Source organism: Nycticebus coucang, chromosome 12 (assembly GCF_027406575.1).
Source record: "Nycticebus coucang isolate mNycCou1 chromosome 12, mNycCou1.pri, whole genome shotgun sequence".
Lineage (NCBI taxonomy): Eukaryota > Metazoa > Chordata > Mammalia > Primates > Lorisidae > Nycticebus > Nycticebus coucang.
Genome location: NC_069791.1, coordinates 58081778 through 58094451, shown reverse-complemented (window position 1 = coordinate 58094451; position 12674 = coordinate 58081778). Strand labels below are relative to the sequence as shown.

The following is a 12674-nucleotide window of genomic DNA, read 5'->3' as shown; positions in this document are numbered from 1 at the left end:
TCAATTTTTAAGGTAAGAAAAGCAGATACTAATCTTGTATGGGGGAAATTAATGCTCCAAGAGGTGGAGTGATAGGCTCAAGGTCAGAAGGTGTTCTTTACCCATTAGACCAGTGCTTTCCCAGTGCTGTTGGCTGTACCTTTTGCACCAGGGCTTTTGAATAAAATACTTGTTAAAATGCAGAACCCTAGGCCTTAAGAATAGAATCAATTTTTGGATGTGGAAGTCTGGAGTCTGTTTTTTAGCAGTTTCTAGCAAGTACTCACAGATGATTCTTAATCTAAATTCAAGTTTTTGCACCAGTGTCTTGATAATGCTTCTTAAAGGTGTTTTAATTTTGTGTTTTGTCTAGCAGTAGTAAAGATAAAATATTTAGTACTGTTACTGGTGTTGGCGACAAGAATCTGTCATTACCTCAGACTCCTACAGTGAATGAAAAGCTTGATGGGAACAAGGAGGACGAGCTAGCCTAGCATCTATAGATTATTTCATTTAATATTTGAAGCTCTAGTACAGTGGTTCTCAACCTTCCCAATGCTGTGACCCTTTAATACAGTTCCTCATGTTCTGGTGACCCCCAACCACAAACTTATTTTCGTTGCTGCTTCATAACTGTAATTTTGCTACTGTTATGAATCGTAATGTAAATGTCTGAGATGCAGGATGTATTTAGGCGACCCCTGTGAAAGGGACGTTCGACCCCCAAAGGGGTCGCGACCCACAGGTTGAGAACCTCTGCTCTAGTAGGTAAATAATGTCTTCATTTTACAGCTAAGGCAAGTCATGATAAGGTAAAAGCAAATATGTGATTTTGAGCAAGTGACAAAGTAGATCATCTTTTCTGACTCTAAAACAGACATGTTACTCCTAACTATGCTGAATTAAGACTATTTAAGACTATCAGTTGCAAGCAAAAGGTTAACAAATAATTGCTTTAAACTAGTTGCTGTCCTCCAAAAGCTTCCACTTAACTCTTTTTCTATTAAAATTACCTAATGTTGACAAAACCTTAAGCACTGAAATTTTTCCAAAACCATTATTTTCATCTCTTCTATTGCATTTATTCATTAGAAATTCTATTCAGGGTTAATAGCCGGGCGTTGTGGCGGGTGCCTGTAGTCCCAGCTGCTCGGGAGGCTGAGGCAGGAGAATCATGTAAGCCCAAGAGCTGGAGGTTGCTGTGAGCCATGTGACGCCACGGCACTCTACCGAGGGCAGTACAGTGAGACTCTGTCTCTACAAAAAAAAAAAAAAAAAAGAAATTCTATTCAGGGTTATATTTTTGGTTAAAAAGTTATTTTTTAAATTAAAAATGCTGTAATGGAGTCGATTTTTATGGAACATTGAAATGAAATCTTGGGCTGGCACCGTGGCTCATGCTTGAAATCCCAGCACTTGGGAGGCCGAGGCAGGTGGATTGCCTGAGCTCATAGGTTTGAGATCAGCCTGAGCCAGAGTGAGACCTTGTCTCTAAAAAATAGCCAGGCATTGTGGCGGGCGCCTGTAGTCCTAGCTACTTGGGAGGCTGAGGCAAGAGAATCACTTGAGCCCAAGAGTGAGCTATGCCATGTCACTCTAGGGGGAGGGTGGGGAGGCCCGACAAAGTGAGACTCTGTCTTGAAAAAAAAAAAAGAGGGCGGCGCCTGTGGCTCAATGAGCAGGGCGCCGGCCCCATATACCGAGGGTGGCGGGTTCAAACCCATCCCCGGCCAAACTGCAACAACAACAAAAAAAAAAAATAGCCAGGCATTGTGGCGGGCGCCTGTAGTCCCAGCTACTACGGAAGCTGAGGCAGGAGAATCGCTTAAGCCCAGGAGTTGGAGGTTGCTGTGAGCTGTGTGACGCCACGGCACTCTACTGAGGGCAATAAAGTGAAACTCTGTCTCTACAAAAAAAAGAAAAGAAATCTTGTTTACAAGCTGAATTTCATATTGGCAAATTTCTTTAGTTTTTGAGGTAAGATAACCTTTTTTGGAATTTCTCTAGTCTTTATTTGCCTTTCTGTTATTTAGGCCAAATCAAATTATGTTCTCTTCAACACCGCTTGAAATATTCAACTTCGTTTTGTAGTTATACCAAAAATCTGGAAATTGTCCTTATTTTGTTTTTTTTTTTTTTTTTTTTTTTTTTGAGATAGAGTCTCACTCTGTTGCCCAGGCTAGAGTACTGTGGCATCAACCTAGCTCACAGCAACTTCAAACTCCTGGGTTTAAGGGATCTTCCTGCCTCAGACTCCAGCTAGTTTTTCTATTTTTATTAGAAATAGGGTCTTGCTTTTGCTCAGGCTGGTCTCAAACTTCTGAGCTCAAGTGATCCTCTTGCCTTTACCTCCCCGGATGCTAGAATTATAGGGAGGAGCCACCACACCCCAGCCGTGTTTTGTTTTAATATTTAGGTGTTTGGAAGCTGGACTTTGAATAAAATTTCTTTTTAAATGGTGGACTTTTTTTTTTTGAATGATTTGTTAAGGGATGGCTGATACTTGCTCAGGCACGGCAGCCTTTTTGTTGTTTTGAGTCTTCTTTTTCTTCTTTTTCAACAAGGTTTTACTTCATTGGGTGGGGCTAGAGTACAGTAAGCATCATCATAGCTTACTGAAACCTCATTAAGTTTCTGGGCTCAGGTGATCCTTCAGCCTCAGTCCCTCCTCCCCGTAGTTGGGACTACAACTGCATATCACCACATCTGACTAATTTATTATTATTTTTTTTTTTGCAGTTTTTGGCCGGGGCTGGGTTTGAACCCACCACCTCCAGTATATGGGGCCGTTGCCCTACTCCTTTGAGCTATAGGCGCTGCCCATTGTGCGTGTATTTTTTTGTTGTTGTTTGTTTTTGCAGTTTTGGCCGGGGCCAGGCTTGAACCCGCCACCCCCAGTCTAGTGTGGGGCTGGTGCCCTCCTCCTTGAGCCACAGGTGCTGCCCTGTATGTGTGTTTTTTAAGAGATGGGGGTCTACCTGTTGCCCAGGCTGGTCTTGAACTCCTGGGCTCAAGAGATCCTCCATGTTGGCCTTACTTAATTAATTAAAAGTGCTAGGATTATAGGTGACCACTGTGCCTGGCCTAGGATGCTGTTTTCATGGTGTATGAGCTCATTGCATTCCATGTGAGTAACATGGGAAAGTATGATGAGGGATATAAAAAGTGACACTGATTTGAGGAGGATTGCTTCTCTAACACAGGTTGAACATCCCTCCTCCAAAAATCTAAAACTGAAACCAAATTCCCTAGAAATTTTATTTTTTCATTGTATTTTATTTTTTCATTGTTACACAGGGTAGCACCAAAGTTGGTGTGTACACTATTTTAAATTGCACATGAACTTTATGGCCCCCCTTTATTTTTAATTGTTTTATTTATTTTTATTAAGTCTTTTGTACATAGATCATAAATACATTTATGCCATTTTCAACATGTTGATTATTTGTACTGTATTTTTAATTGTTAAGTACTTATGTGTGATTAAGTATAAGAAAATGATTGGTTATTGGTAGCATATAAATTCAGAGTCAGGAATGTTGGTGATGCTCAACAATTGTAGATTATCCATATGGGTGGCTGGGATAGCAACAGCTTTGCTTTCTGATGCTTCATTGTATACAAACTGTTTCATGCACAAAGCTATTAAAAATATTTCATATTGGGCGCCGCTTATGGTTCAGTGAGTAGGGCACTGGCCCCATATACCGAGGGTGGTGGGTTCAAACCTGGCCCTGGCCAAACTGCAACAAAAAAAGCCGGACATTGTGGTGGGTGCCTGTAGTCCCAGCTACTTGGGAGGCTGAGGCAAGAGAATCGCCTGAGTCTAAGAGCTGGAGGTTGCTGTGAGCTATGATGCTACGGCACTCTGCTGAGGGCAACAGAGTGAGACTCTGTTTCTAAAAAAAAAAAAAATTAAAAAATATTGCATAAAAGGTAATTAGGTTATGTTTATAAGGTGTACATGAGACAAATGAGTTTCCTGTTTAAAGGTATCTCATTATTTATATGCAGATAGTCTTTTTGGGATTTTTTATGTTTCTTTGTTTTGAGACAAAGTCTTCCTCTGTCACCCAGGCTGGAGTGCAGTGGTATGACCATAGCTAGCTGCAGCCTTGAATTCCTGGATTGAAGCAATTCTCTTGCCTTAGTTTCCTGAGTAGTTGGGACTGCTGGTACATGCCACCACGCCCAGCTAATTTTTTCTAAATTTTTATAGAGCTGAAGTCGTGCTATGTTGCCTAGGCTGATCTCAAACTCCTGGCCTCCAGCAGTCTTTGTGCTTCAGCTTCCTAAAATGCTGGGATTAGAAGTATGAGCCACTGCTCCTGGCTTGTGTATTTTCTAAAATCTGAAAAAGTGTGAATTCTGAAACACTTCTGGTCTCAAGCATTTTGCATAAGGGATACTCAACCTGTATTATTTATCATTACTCTTTCTATTTCTTTAATAAAGAAGACTTATTATGTTTTCACCCCTTGTGAAGGGAATACTTATGTATCACTGTTTTCTTTCTTTTTTTCTTAAAAAAAAAAAAACAAACAAAACAACTTTCTACTTAGGATTGGCAACCTCCATTTGCTTGTGAAGTGAAAAGTTTTCGTTTCACTCCTAGAGTCCAACGCCTGAATGAACTTGAGGTGAGTGGCATGAACCATTATACCAGGGACTAAAGTTTGCATTAATTGGTACTGAATGGAATAGTTGTTTGATGTTGGGAAGGTGTCTGATTTTTGAAAATGGTTTAAGGTAGTTATTATGATTTTTTTTTTTTTTTTTTGCTGAACTGAAATTATGGGAAATTATTTCTAGGCGTGTTTTCATAGTGGAAATGTCCAATGCTTAGCTTCAGACACCTAGAATTCTTAAATTCCATTTTCATCAGTGTTACTCTATTAACATTTTTTTGTTGATTTCAGATTTCTGTCTCTCATGGTTCTTGGAAAATTCATTAATTTTTAAAAATGTTTTTAAATTCATTATTGATGTCTGAATATAATAGGGAGGGAAAAAGAATTCTGTTAAAAATTAACCTGATTTTCAAAGGTTTTTCCTTTGGGTTTTTTTTTTTTTGAGACAGAGCCTCAAGCTATCACCTTGGATAGAGTGCTGTGACATCACAGATCACAGCAACCTCCAACTCCTGGGTTCAAGGGATTCTCCTGCCTCCTCCTCCCAAGTAGCTGGGACCACAGGTGCCTGCCACAACGCCCAGCTGTTTTTTGGTTGCAGCCGTCACTGTTGTTTGGCAGGCCCGGGCTGGATTTTAACCCGCCTGCTCAGGTGTATGTGGTTGGCGCCTTAGCCACTTGAGCCACAGGCGCCGAGCCTTTCCGAGTTGGTTTTAACATAACTTTTCTGGGACTGTTAATCTGATTTATTAATCTCTCCCTTTACGTGTTAGTAATTTCTCTTTAATTTTCTGAATTTGAAGTCTGTTTAAATATGTTTTTTTCCGGGTGGCTCCTGTGGCTCAGTCGGGAAGGCGCCAGCCCCATATACCGAGGGTGGCATGTTCAAACCCGGCCCCGGCTGAACTGCAAACCAAAAAATAGCTGGGCGTTGTGGCGGGCGCCTGTAGTCCCAGCTACTTGGGAGGCTGAGGCAAGAGAATCTCTTCAGCCCAGGAGTTGGAGGTTGCTGTGAGCTGTGTGATGCCATGGCACTCTACTGAGGGCGATAAAGTGAGACTCTGTCTCTACCAAAAAAAAAAAATATATATATATATATATATATATATATATATATATATATATATGTTTTTTTCTGTCTGCTAGCAAGATTTTCAGAGTCCTTCAGTGTGGCATAGAATCGATTTATGCATTTTAGAGTACAGAAGGAAAATCTTTTTTTTCTTTCTTTCTGAGACAGAGTCTTGCTCTTGTCACCCTGGCTGGAGTACAGTGACATCATCATAGCTCACTACAACCTCAGACTCTTAGGCTCAAAGTGATCCTTCTACCTCAGCCTCCCGAGTAGGTGGGACTACAGGCGCACCACTAGGCCCAGATAATTTTTTCTACTTTTTAAATAGAAATGGTGGTCTGACTCTTGCCCAGGTGGTTTTGAATTCTGAGCTCAAGCCGTGCTGCCTCTGCCTCCCAGAATACTAGGATAATAAGCATGAGCCACCATGTCCAGCCTCCTCTAGTTTCTTGTAATCAAATACGTGAGGAAACATGTTAGTGTTATTGAGGTAGAGAGTTGATGCACCTAAAGTGTCCATGTTACTTATTGCTGAAATGACAGAATGTTTAGAGACTAAGCATAATCTGAATCATTTAATTTTCTGGTTAGCATAAAGTTTTTTTTTTTTTTTTGTAGAGACAGAGTCTCACTTTATCGCTCATGGTGTCACACAGCTCACAGCAACCTCCCCAACTCCTTACGCGATTCTCTTGCCTCAGCCTCCTGAGTAGCTGGGACTATAGGTGCCCGCCACAATGCCTGGCTATTTTTTTTGTTGTTGTAGTTCGGCCGGGGCCGGATTCAAACCCACCACCCTTGGTATATGGGGCCCGTGCCCAACCCACTGAGCCACAGGCGCCGCCCAAGCATAAATTAAAGCAGTTTATTCTTTAAATTGTCTTGATTGCTAATTTTTTTTTTTTTTAATGAGAGGTGAAGTCTTTTTTTTTTTTTGAGACAGAGCCTCAGGTTGTCGCCCTGAGTAGAGTGCTGTGGCATCACAGCTCACAGCAACCTCCAGCTCCTGGGCTCAAGTGATTCTCTTGCCTCCGCCTCCCAAGTAGCTGGGACTACAGGCTCCTGCTGTAATGCCTGGCTATTTTTTGGTTGCAGCTGTCATTGTTGTTTGGCGGGCCTAGGCTGGATTTGAACCCGCCAGCTCAGGTGTATGTGGCTGGTGCCTTAGCCACTTGAGCCACAGGTGCCGAGCTGAGAGGTGAAGTTAACCCAGGCTGGAGTGTAGTGGCAAGATCATAGCTCACTGCAGCCTTGAGCTCCTAGTCTTTAGCTATCTTCCTACCTTAGCCTTCTGAACAATTAGGTCCATAGACTCATGCTACTGTGTCTGGCTAAGTTTTTTTATGTTTTTAGAGACTTGAGTCTTGTATTCTCCAGGCTGGTCTCAAACTCCTGTCCTCAAGTGATCCTTCCACCTCATCCTTCTGAGTAGCTGGGATTATATCTGTGAGCCACCCTGGCTGGCTTCTTGGCTGCTAATATGAGGACTTTTCACATAAATAACCTTTTTGCATTAATAAATAAAGCTTATTAGAAGTATTTTGCTTCTTCATTATTGGCTAATTTTGTGGAGTTGGACTAAGCAATAATTAAAAGTCTTTGAAATTTTATAGAGAGTGAGAGGCACCTGTGGCTCAAGGAGTAGGGCGCCGGTCCCATATGCCGGAGGTGGTGGGTTCAAACCTAGCCCCGGCCAAAAAAAAAAAAAAAAATTTTATAGAGAAATGAATACCTTTATTGTTTAAGACTCATTCATTTCAGTCATAACTAGTTCCTATAACTGATTTCTGTATTTTAATAATCTTAGGCAATGACCAGAGTTAGACTGGATTTCTTGGATCAACTAGCAAAATTTTGGGAACTTCAAGGATCTGCCTTGAAGATCCCTGTTGTGGAGAGAAAAATCCTGGATCTATATGCTTTGAGCAAGGTGAGTCTTGTATTTGGTTTAGAAGTTGGGGCAGAGGGTTGTAAATTTATAAAATAAAGAATTTCACATAAACTTGGTGGGAAACTTAGGTTGTGATGAAGATTTGTTTGACAGTGAAATGTATGCATGAATATGTGGAAATGACAGATCTCAAGAGTTATCTTTTTTTTTGCAGTTTTTGGCTGAGGCTGAGTTTGAACCTGCCACCTCTGGTATATGGGGCCGGCGCCCTACTCCTTTGAGCCATAAGCACTGCCCTCAAGAGTTATCTTTAAAAGCTATTTTACAATTTTTTTTTTTTTTTTGAGAGTTTCACTATGTCACCCTTGGTAGAGTGCTGTGGTGTCACAGCTCACAGCAACCTCAAACTCTCTTGGGCTTAAGTGATTGTCTTGCCTCATCCTCCCAAGTAGCTGGGACTACAAATGCCCGCCACAACGTCCGGCTATTTTTTGTTGTTGTCTTTGTTGTTTAGGAGGCCCGGGCTGGGTTGGAACCTTTCAGCCCTGCTGCATGTGGCCAGTGCCCTAACGAATGATCTATGGGTGCTGAGCCATTTAAATTATTTTTTATGTTAGCCAGGTGTGGCATGTACCTATCGTCCCAGCTACTTGGGAGGCTGAGGCAAGAGGATCATTGAGGACTCTGAGAATTTGAGATTATTGTGAACTATGATGACATCATGGCACTCTACTCAGGACCACAGAATGATACTCTTGTCTCAAAAAAAATTTTTTTTTAATGATTTTTTTTCTTCTCTCTACTTTTTTTTTTTTTTTGGCCAGGGCTGGGTTTGAACCTGCCACCTCTGGCATATGGGACCGGCGCCCTACTCCTTGAGCCACAGGCGCTGCCCTCTTCTCTCTACTTTTATTAGAGACAGAGTCATCTTCTTGCTTAGGGCAAACTTGAATTCCTGAATTCAAGCAGTCCTTCCTCCTCGGCCTCCCAGAGTGCTAGGATTACAACTGTAAGCCACTGCGCCTGGCCGTTTTTTTCTCCTTATTATTTTTTTTTCTCTTTCATACAGTCTTGCTCTGTCACCTGGTTGGAGTGCAGTGGCATCATAGCTCACTGGAACGACAGAGACCTGGGCTTAAGCAGTCCTCCTGTTTCAATCTTCATGAGTATTATGGACAAAACATGTGCCTCCACACCTGACTGATTTTTCTATTTTTTATAGAATCTTGTTCTTACTCAGGCTGGTCTTAAACTCTTGAGCTCAGGCAATCCGGCTGCCTTGACCTCCCCAAGTGCTAGGATTAATAGGTGTGAGCCACTGCATCCAGCCAGCTTTATTATTTTTTTTAATCGGTCAGGTAATATGTTAGTACGTGCGGTGCCAAGAATTGTCTAATATAGTTTTATTAAACCCCTAATAGCAAAGAACAAATTATACTAAATTTGAGGAGGTTTGTGTCTTTATAGGGAATCATTAGGATAAAAATTTATCTTATCATTAATAACAGTATTGTTCTAATCTTCAGGAAAAGCTTATTCCACATTTTTGTCTCTTTTATTTTTATAAAAACTATGGGATTTGTTTAAGTATTTTATATAAGTAGTTAATCTGTTAAATTGAAACTTTTCACATAAGTGATTTTATTGTTTTTATTTGTTTGTTTTCTTATTTTCTAGTGATTTTAATTTAAAGGTAAATTCTAGGTTGAATTTGATGGTAAGTTAAATTGCATTCCTGATTTTCTACAGTCATGAATTTCAGAATGAGAAAGGGGCTTTTACGTAACCTAACCTAAATACTTAGTTGTTTGCAATTCTTGTAATACTTGTCATTTAGCGTGTTTACCTCCATCTTGGGAAACCCAATTCTTTTTTATTAAAAGGGTCATATTGCTAACAAAGTATACTTTGTTTAAATACCTAAAGAACTTACTGAAAATATGTTGTAACTAGAGGTTAAGACTGAGGATTTATTGGAGCCTTTTGTGTGTTTTTTCAAGTGCCCATGGACATCTCTTTCCTTAACATGAGAGAATGCTTATAAAACTGAGATTTAAAATTAAAAGGCAGGCAAACTTTGATTTGATTTGTAGTTATTTTGTCTATATTTTATAATTTTGTTTCCTACTTCTTTTCTTTTTTTGAGACAGAGTCTTACTTGGTCAATCTGGGTAGAGCTCACATTAACCTCAAACTCTTGGGGTTAAGAGTTTGCCCCAGCTTCCTGAGTAGCTGGGATTACAAGTGCCCAAACCCCCCAGACGGGGTCTCTTGCTCAGGTTGGTGTCAGTCTCCTGAGCTCAGGCAGTCTGCCTGCCTTGTATCCTGAAGTGCTAAGATTATAGGCGTGAGCCACTGTGCCCATCTCCTAAGTGTTCTGGTGAGATTCCTGCTTCTTACCACATTAACTTTTTCTTCCTTTACATTGAGGTGTAACTTAGTGTACAGTGCACACATTCTAAACATAAAGTTAAGTAAATCTCTATGTATGTATAAAACCTGCATAACCACCACCCAAATCAAGATACATAACTTTTTTTAGCCTGTTAGTGAGCTCCTTTCTCTCTCTCGTAGTTGGCTCTTTTCCCCAAAGATAATTTATTCTGCCATCTATTTCAGGACATTTTACTTTGTAGTGAGAGGCTCAGGCTGAAAACTGTAGAAAATACTGAACATTCTAATGTTTTAAGTAGTTAGGTATGGCCTTTCTCTTTTTTATAAAAAATATTATTTTTGACGGATAGCTTATGAGCATTTTTTGAATTTATTATAGATATGATTTTGAAACACTCTGATGCCCATTGCTTTAAAAAGTATTTTTTTTGCAAAGCATACATAGTATTATGTTTAATCAACATAGGTTATTTAATTAAAATTTCCACAAAGTAAATTTAACATTAAGAGGAAAGGGGTTAAGAAACCAGTCCAAGGAATGAGCCATAGATAGGAATGCCCAGATGGGTTGTCACTGCAGAGTCCTTTATTTGGGCAGGGCTTTCATTGGCAGTCGCTAGGTGCTGATCACAAGCAACAGGAAAATGATGTCTGTGGAGACAGCTCTATCTAGTTAGTGAAGTTCTGCCCTTTTTATGGCCCTTGAAAATTTTGGTGAGGGCTAATAGTAAAGGGTTATGCCCCTATCTGGTTGGTGTAGTCTCTGACTGTCTCATCCCTGTTGGGATGATGCCTTTTGAAATGTGAGATAGAGTGTTTTTCTGAGATGGAGGTACTTATGTCAGGGGTGTACTATATCCCCCTGCATGCCTGCTTGGCTCCCTTTATTTTAATTCGGGCATCTCCATCAACCACAGAAAGTCCATTTTGTCTGGAGAGCTTGGGGTCTCATCTGCAGATTCATTTTGCACTCCCACTTGCATGAAGTCCCAATTGCCCCTGCCAGGGGTTGAGTCCCAACACTCTTGCCAGAAATAAGCTCAGTCATCTCCAGAGGCTAAACTTTGACCTCAAATGCTAAGAAGTAAATCCTATTCCCCACCTCCAGGTGCTAAGACCCCATTTTTGACTCCAGAGACAGTGGTACCATCTAAATGCATAGGACTCAGGCGCATTAGAAGTTGATCCTGAAAGACCAGCTTCTCTTGATAGCTCAGCCTCCTGAGGCTGAAGATGACATCCCCAATCACTCTGTTGCTGTCCTTGAAATAGTAGGTAATGACAATTACCCAAATTTATAATGAGAAGTACATGTTCTTTTCTTTCTTTCTTTCTTTTTTTTTTTTTTAAGAGACAGAGTTTCATTTTATCGCCCTCAGAAGAGTGTGGTTGGCATCACAGCTCACAGCAACTTCCAAATACTGGGCTTAGGCGATTATCTTACCTCAGTCTCCTGAGTAGCTGGGACTACAGGTGCCCGCCACAATGCCTGGCTATTTTTTTTGTTGTTGTTGCAGTTTGGCCAGACCGGGTTCGAACCCGCCACCCTCAGTATATGGGGCCAGCGCCCTACTCACTGAGCTATATGCGCCATGCGGAAAGTAGATTTTCAATCTGTTTAGTCATTGTCAGTGTGGAGGTTTTCTTTTTTGATTAAATCACTTGCCTTTCTCCCTAATTGTTATTAATTAATTAATTTTTTTGGAGACATGGTCTTGTTTTGTCGCCTGAATTAAGAGTGCAGTGCTGTGGTAGTAGCTCCCTGTAACCTCTAGAGACTCCTTGGGCTCAAACAGTCATCCTGGCTCAGCCTCCTGAGTAGTTAGGACTATAGGCTTAGCCACCACATGTGGCTGATTTTTTAATTTTTTGTAGAGACAGGATCTATGTTGCTAGGGCTGGTCTGCAACTCCTGATCTCAGTTTCCCAAAGTGCTGGGATTACAAGTGTGAGCCACCATGCCTGGCATGGTGTTTGTTTGGTTTTTGAGACAGTGCTAGGATACCATTTTTTTTTCTTTTTGAGACCGAGTCTCATATGTTGCCCTTGGTAGAGTGCTGTGGCATCACAGCTCACACCAACCTCAAACTCTTGGGCTTAAGTGATTCTCTTGCCTCAGCCTCCCAAGTAGCTGGGACTACAGGCAGTCACCACAATGCCAGGCTATTTCTTTTTTTTTTTTTTTTTTTTTTTTTTTGAGACAATCTCACTTTGTCGCCTGGGTAGAGTGCTCAGCATCACAGCTCACAGCAACCTCCAACTCCTGGGCTTAAGTGATTCTCTTGCCTCAGCCTTCCTTGTAGCTGGGACTACAGGCGCCTACCACAACGCCCAGCTATTTTTTTGTTGCAGTTTGGCCAGGACCGGGGTTTGAACCCACCAACCTCGGTATATGGGGCCAGGGCCCTACCCACTGAACCACAGGTGGCGCCCATGCCTGGCTATTTTTTTGTTGTCGTTGTCATTGTTTTTAGCAGGTCCGGGCCTGGTTCGAACCCGCCAGCCCTGGTGTATGTGGCTGGTGCCCTAACCACTGAGCTATGGGCGCTGAGCCACATTTTTTTTTTTTTTTGAGACAGTGTTCCTCTGTCATCTGGACTAGAGTACAGTGCCATCATCGTAACTGACTACAACCTCACCTTATAGTCTTGGTTATATAACACTTTATAACACTTTTTATTATAAAAAATAGACTAAGCTGGGC

General features: G+C 41.2%; 1 protein-coding gene across 1 annotated transcript in view; it reads left to right on the top strand.

Annotated features, from left to right (window-relative positions):
* The window catches only part of KDM5A (lysine demethylase 5A), a 104060-nt gene that overhangs the window by 1999 nt on the left and 89387 nt on the right, over window positions 1-12674 (top strand). The window contains exons 2-3 of the mRNA XM_053554464.1: window positions 4542-4619; window positions 7493-7615. Coding sequence (XP_053410439.1) covers window positions 4542-4619; window positions 7493-7615 — 201 coding nt within the window. The remainder of the gene's footprint in view (window positions 1-4541; window positions 4620-7492; window positions 7616-12674) is intronic.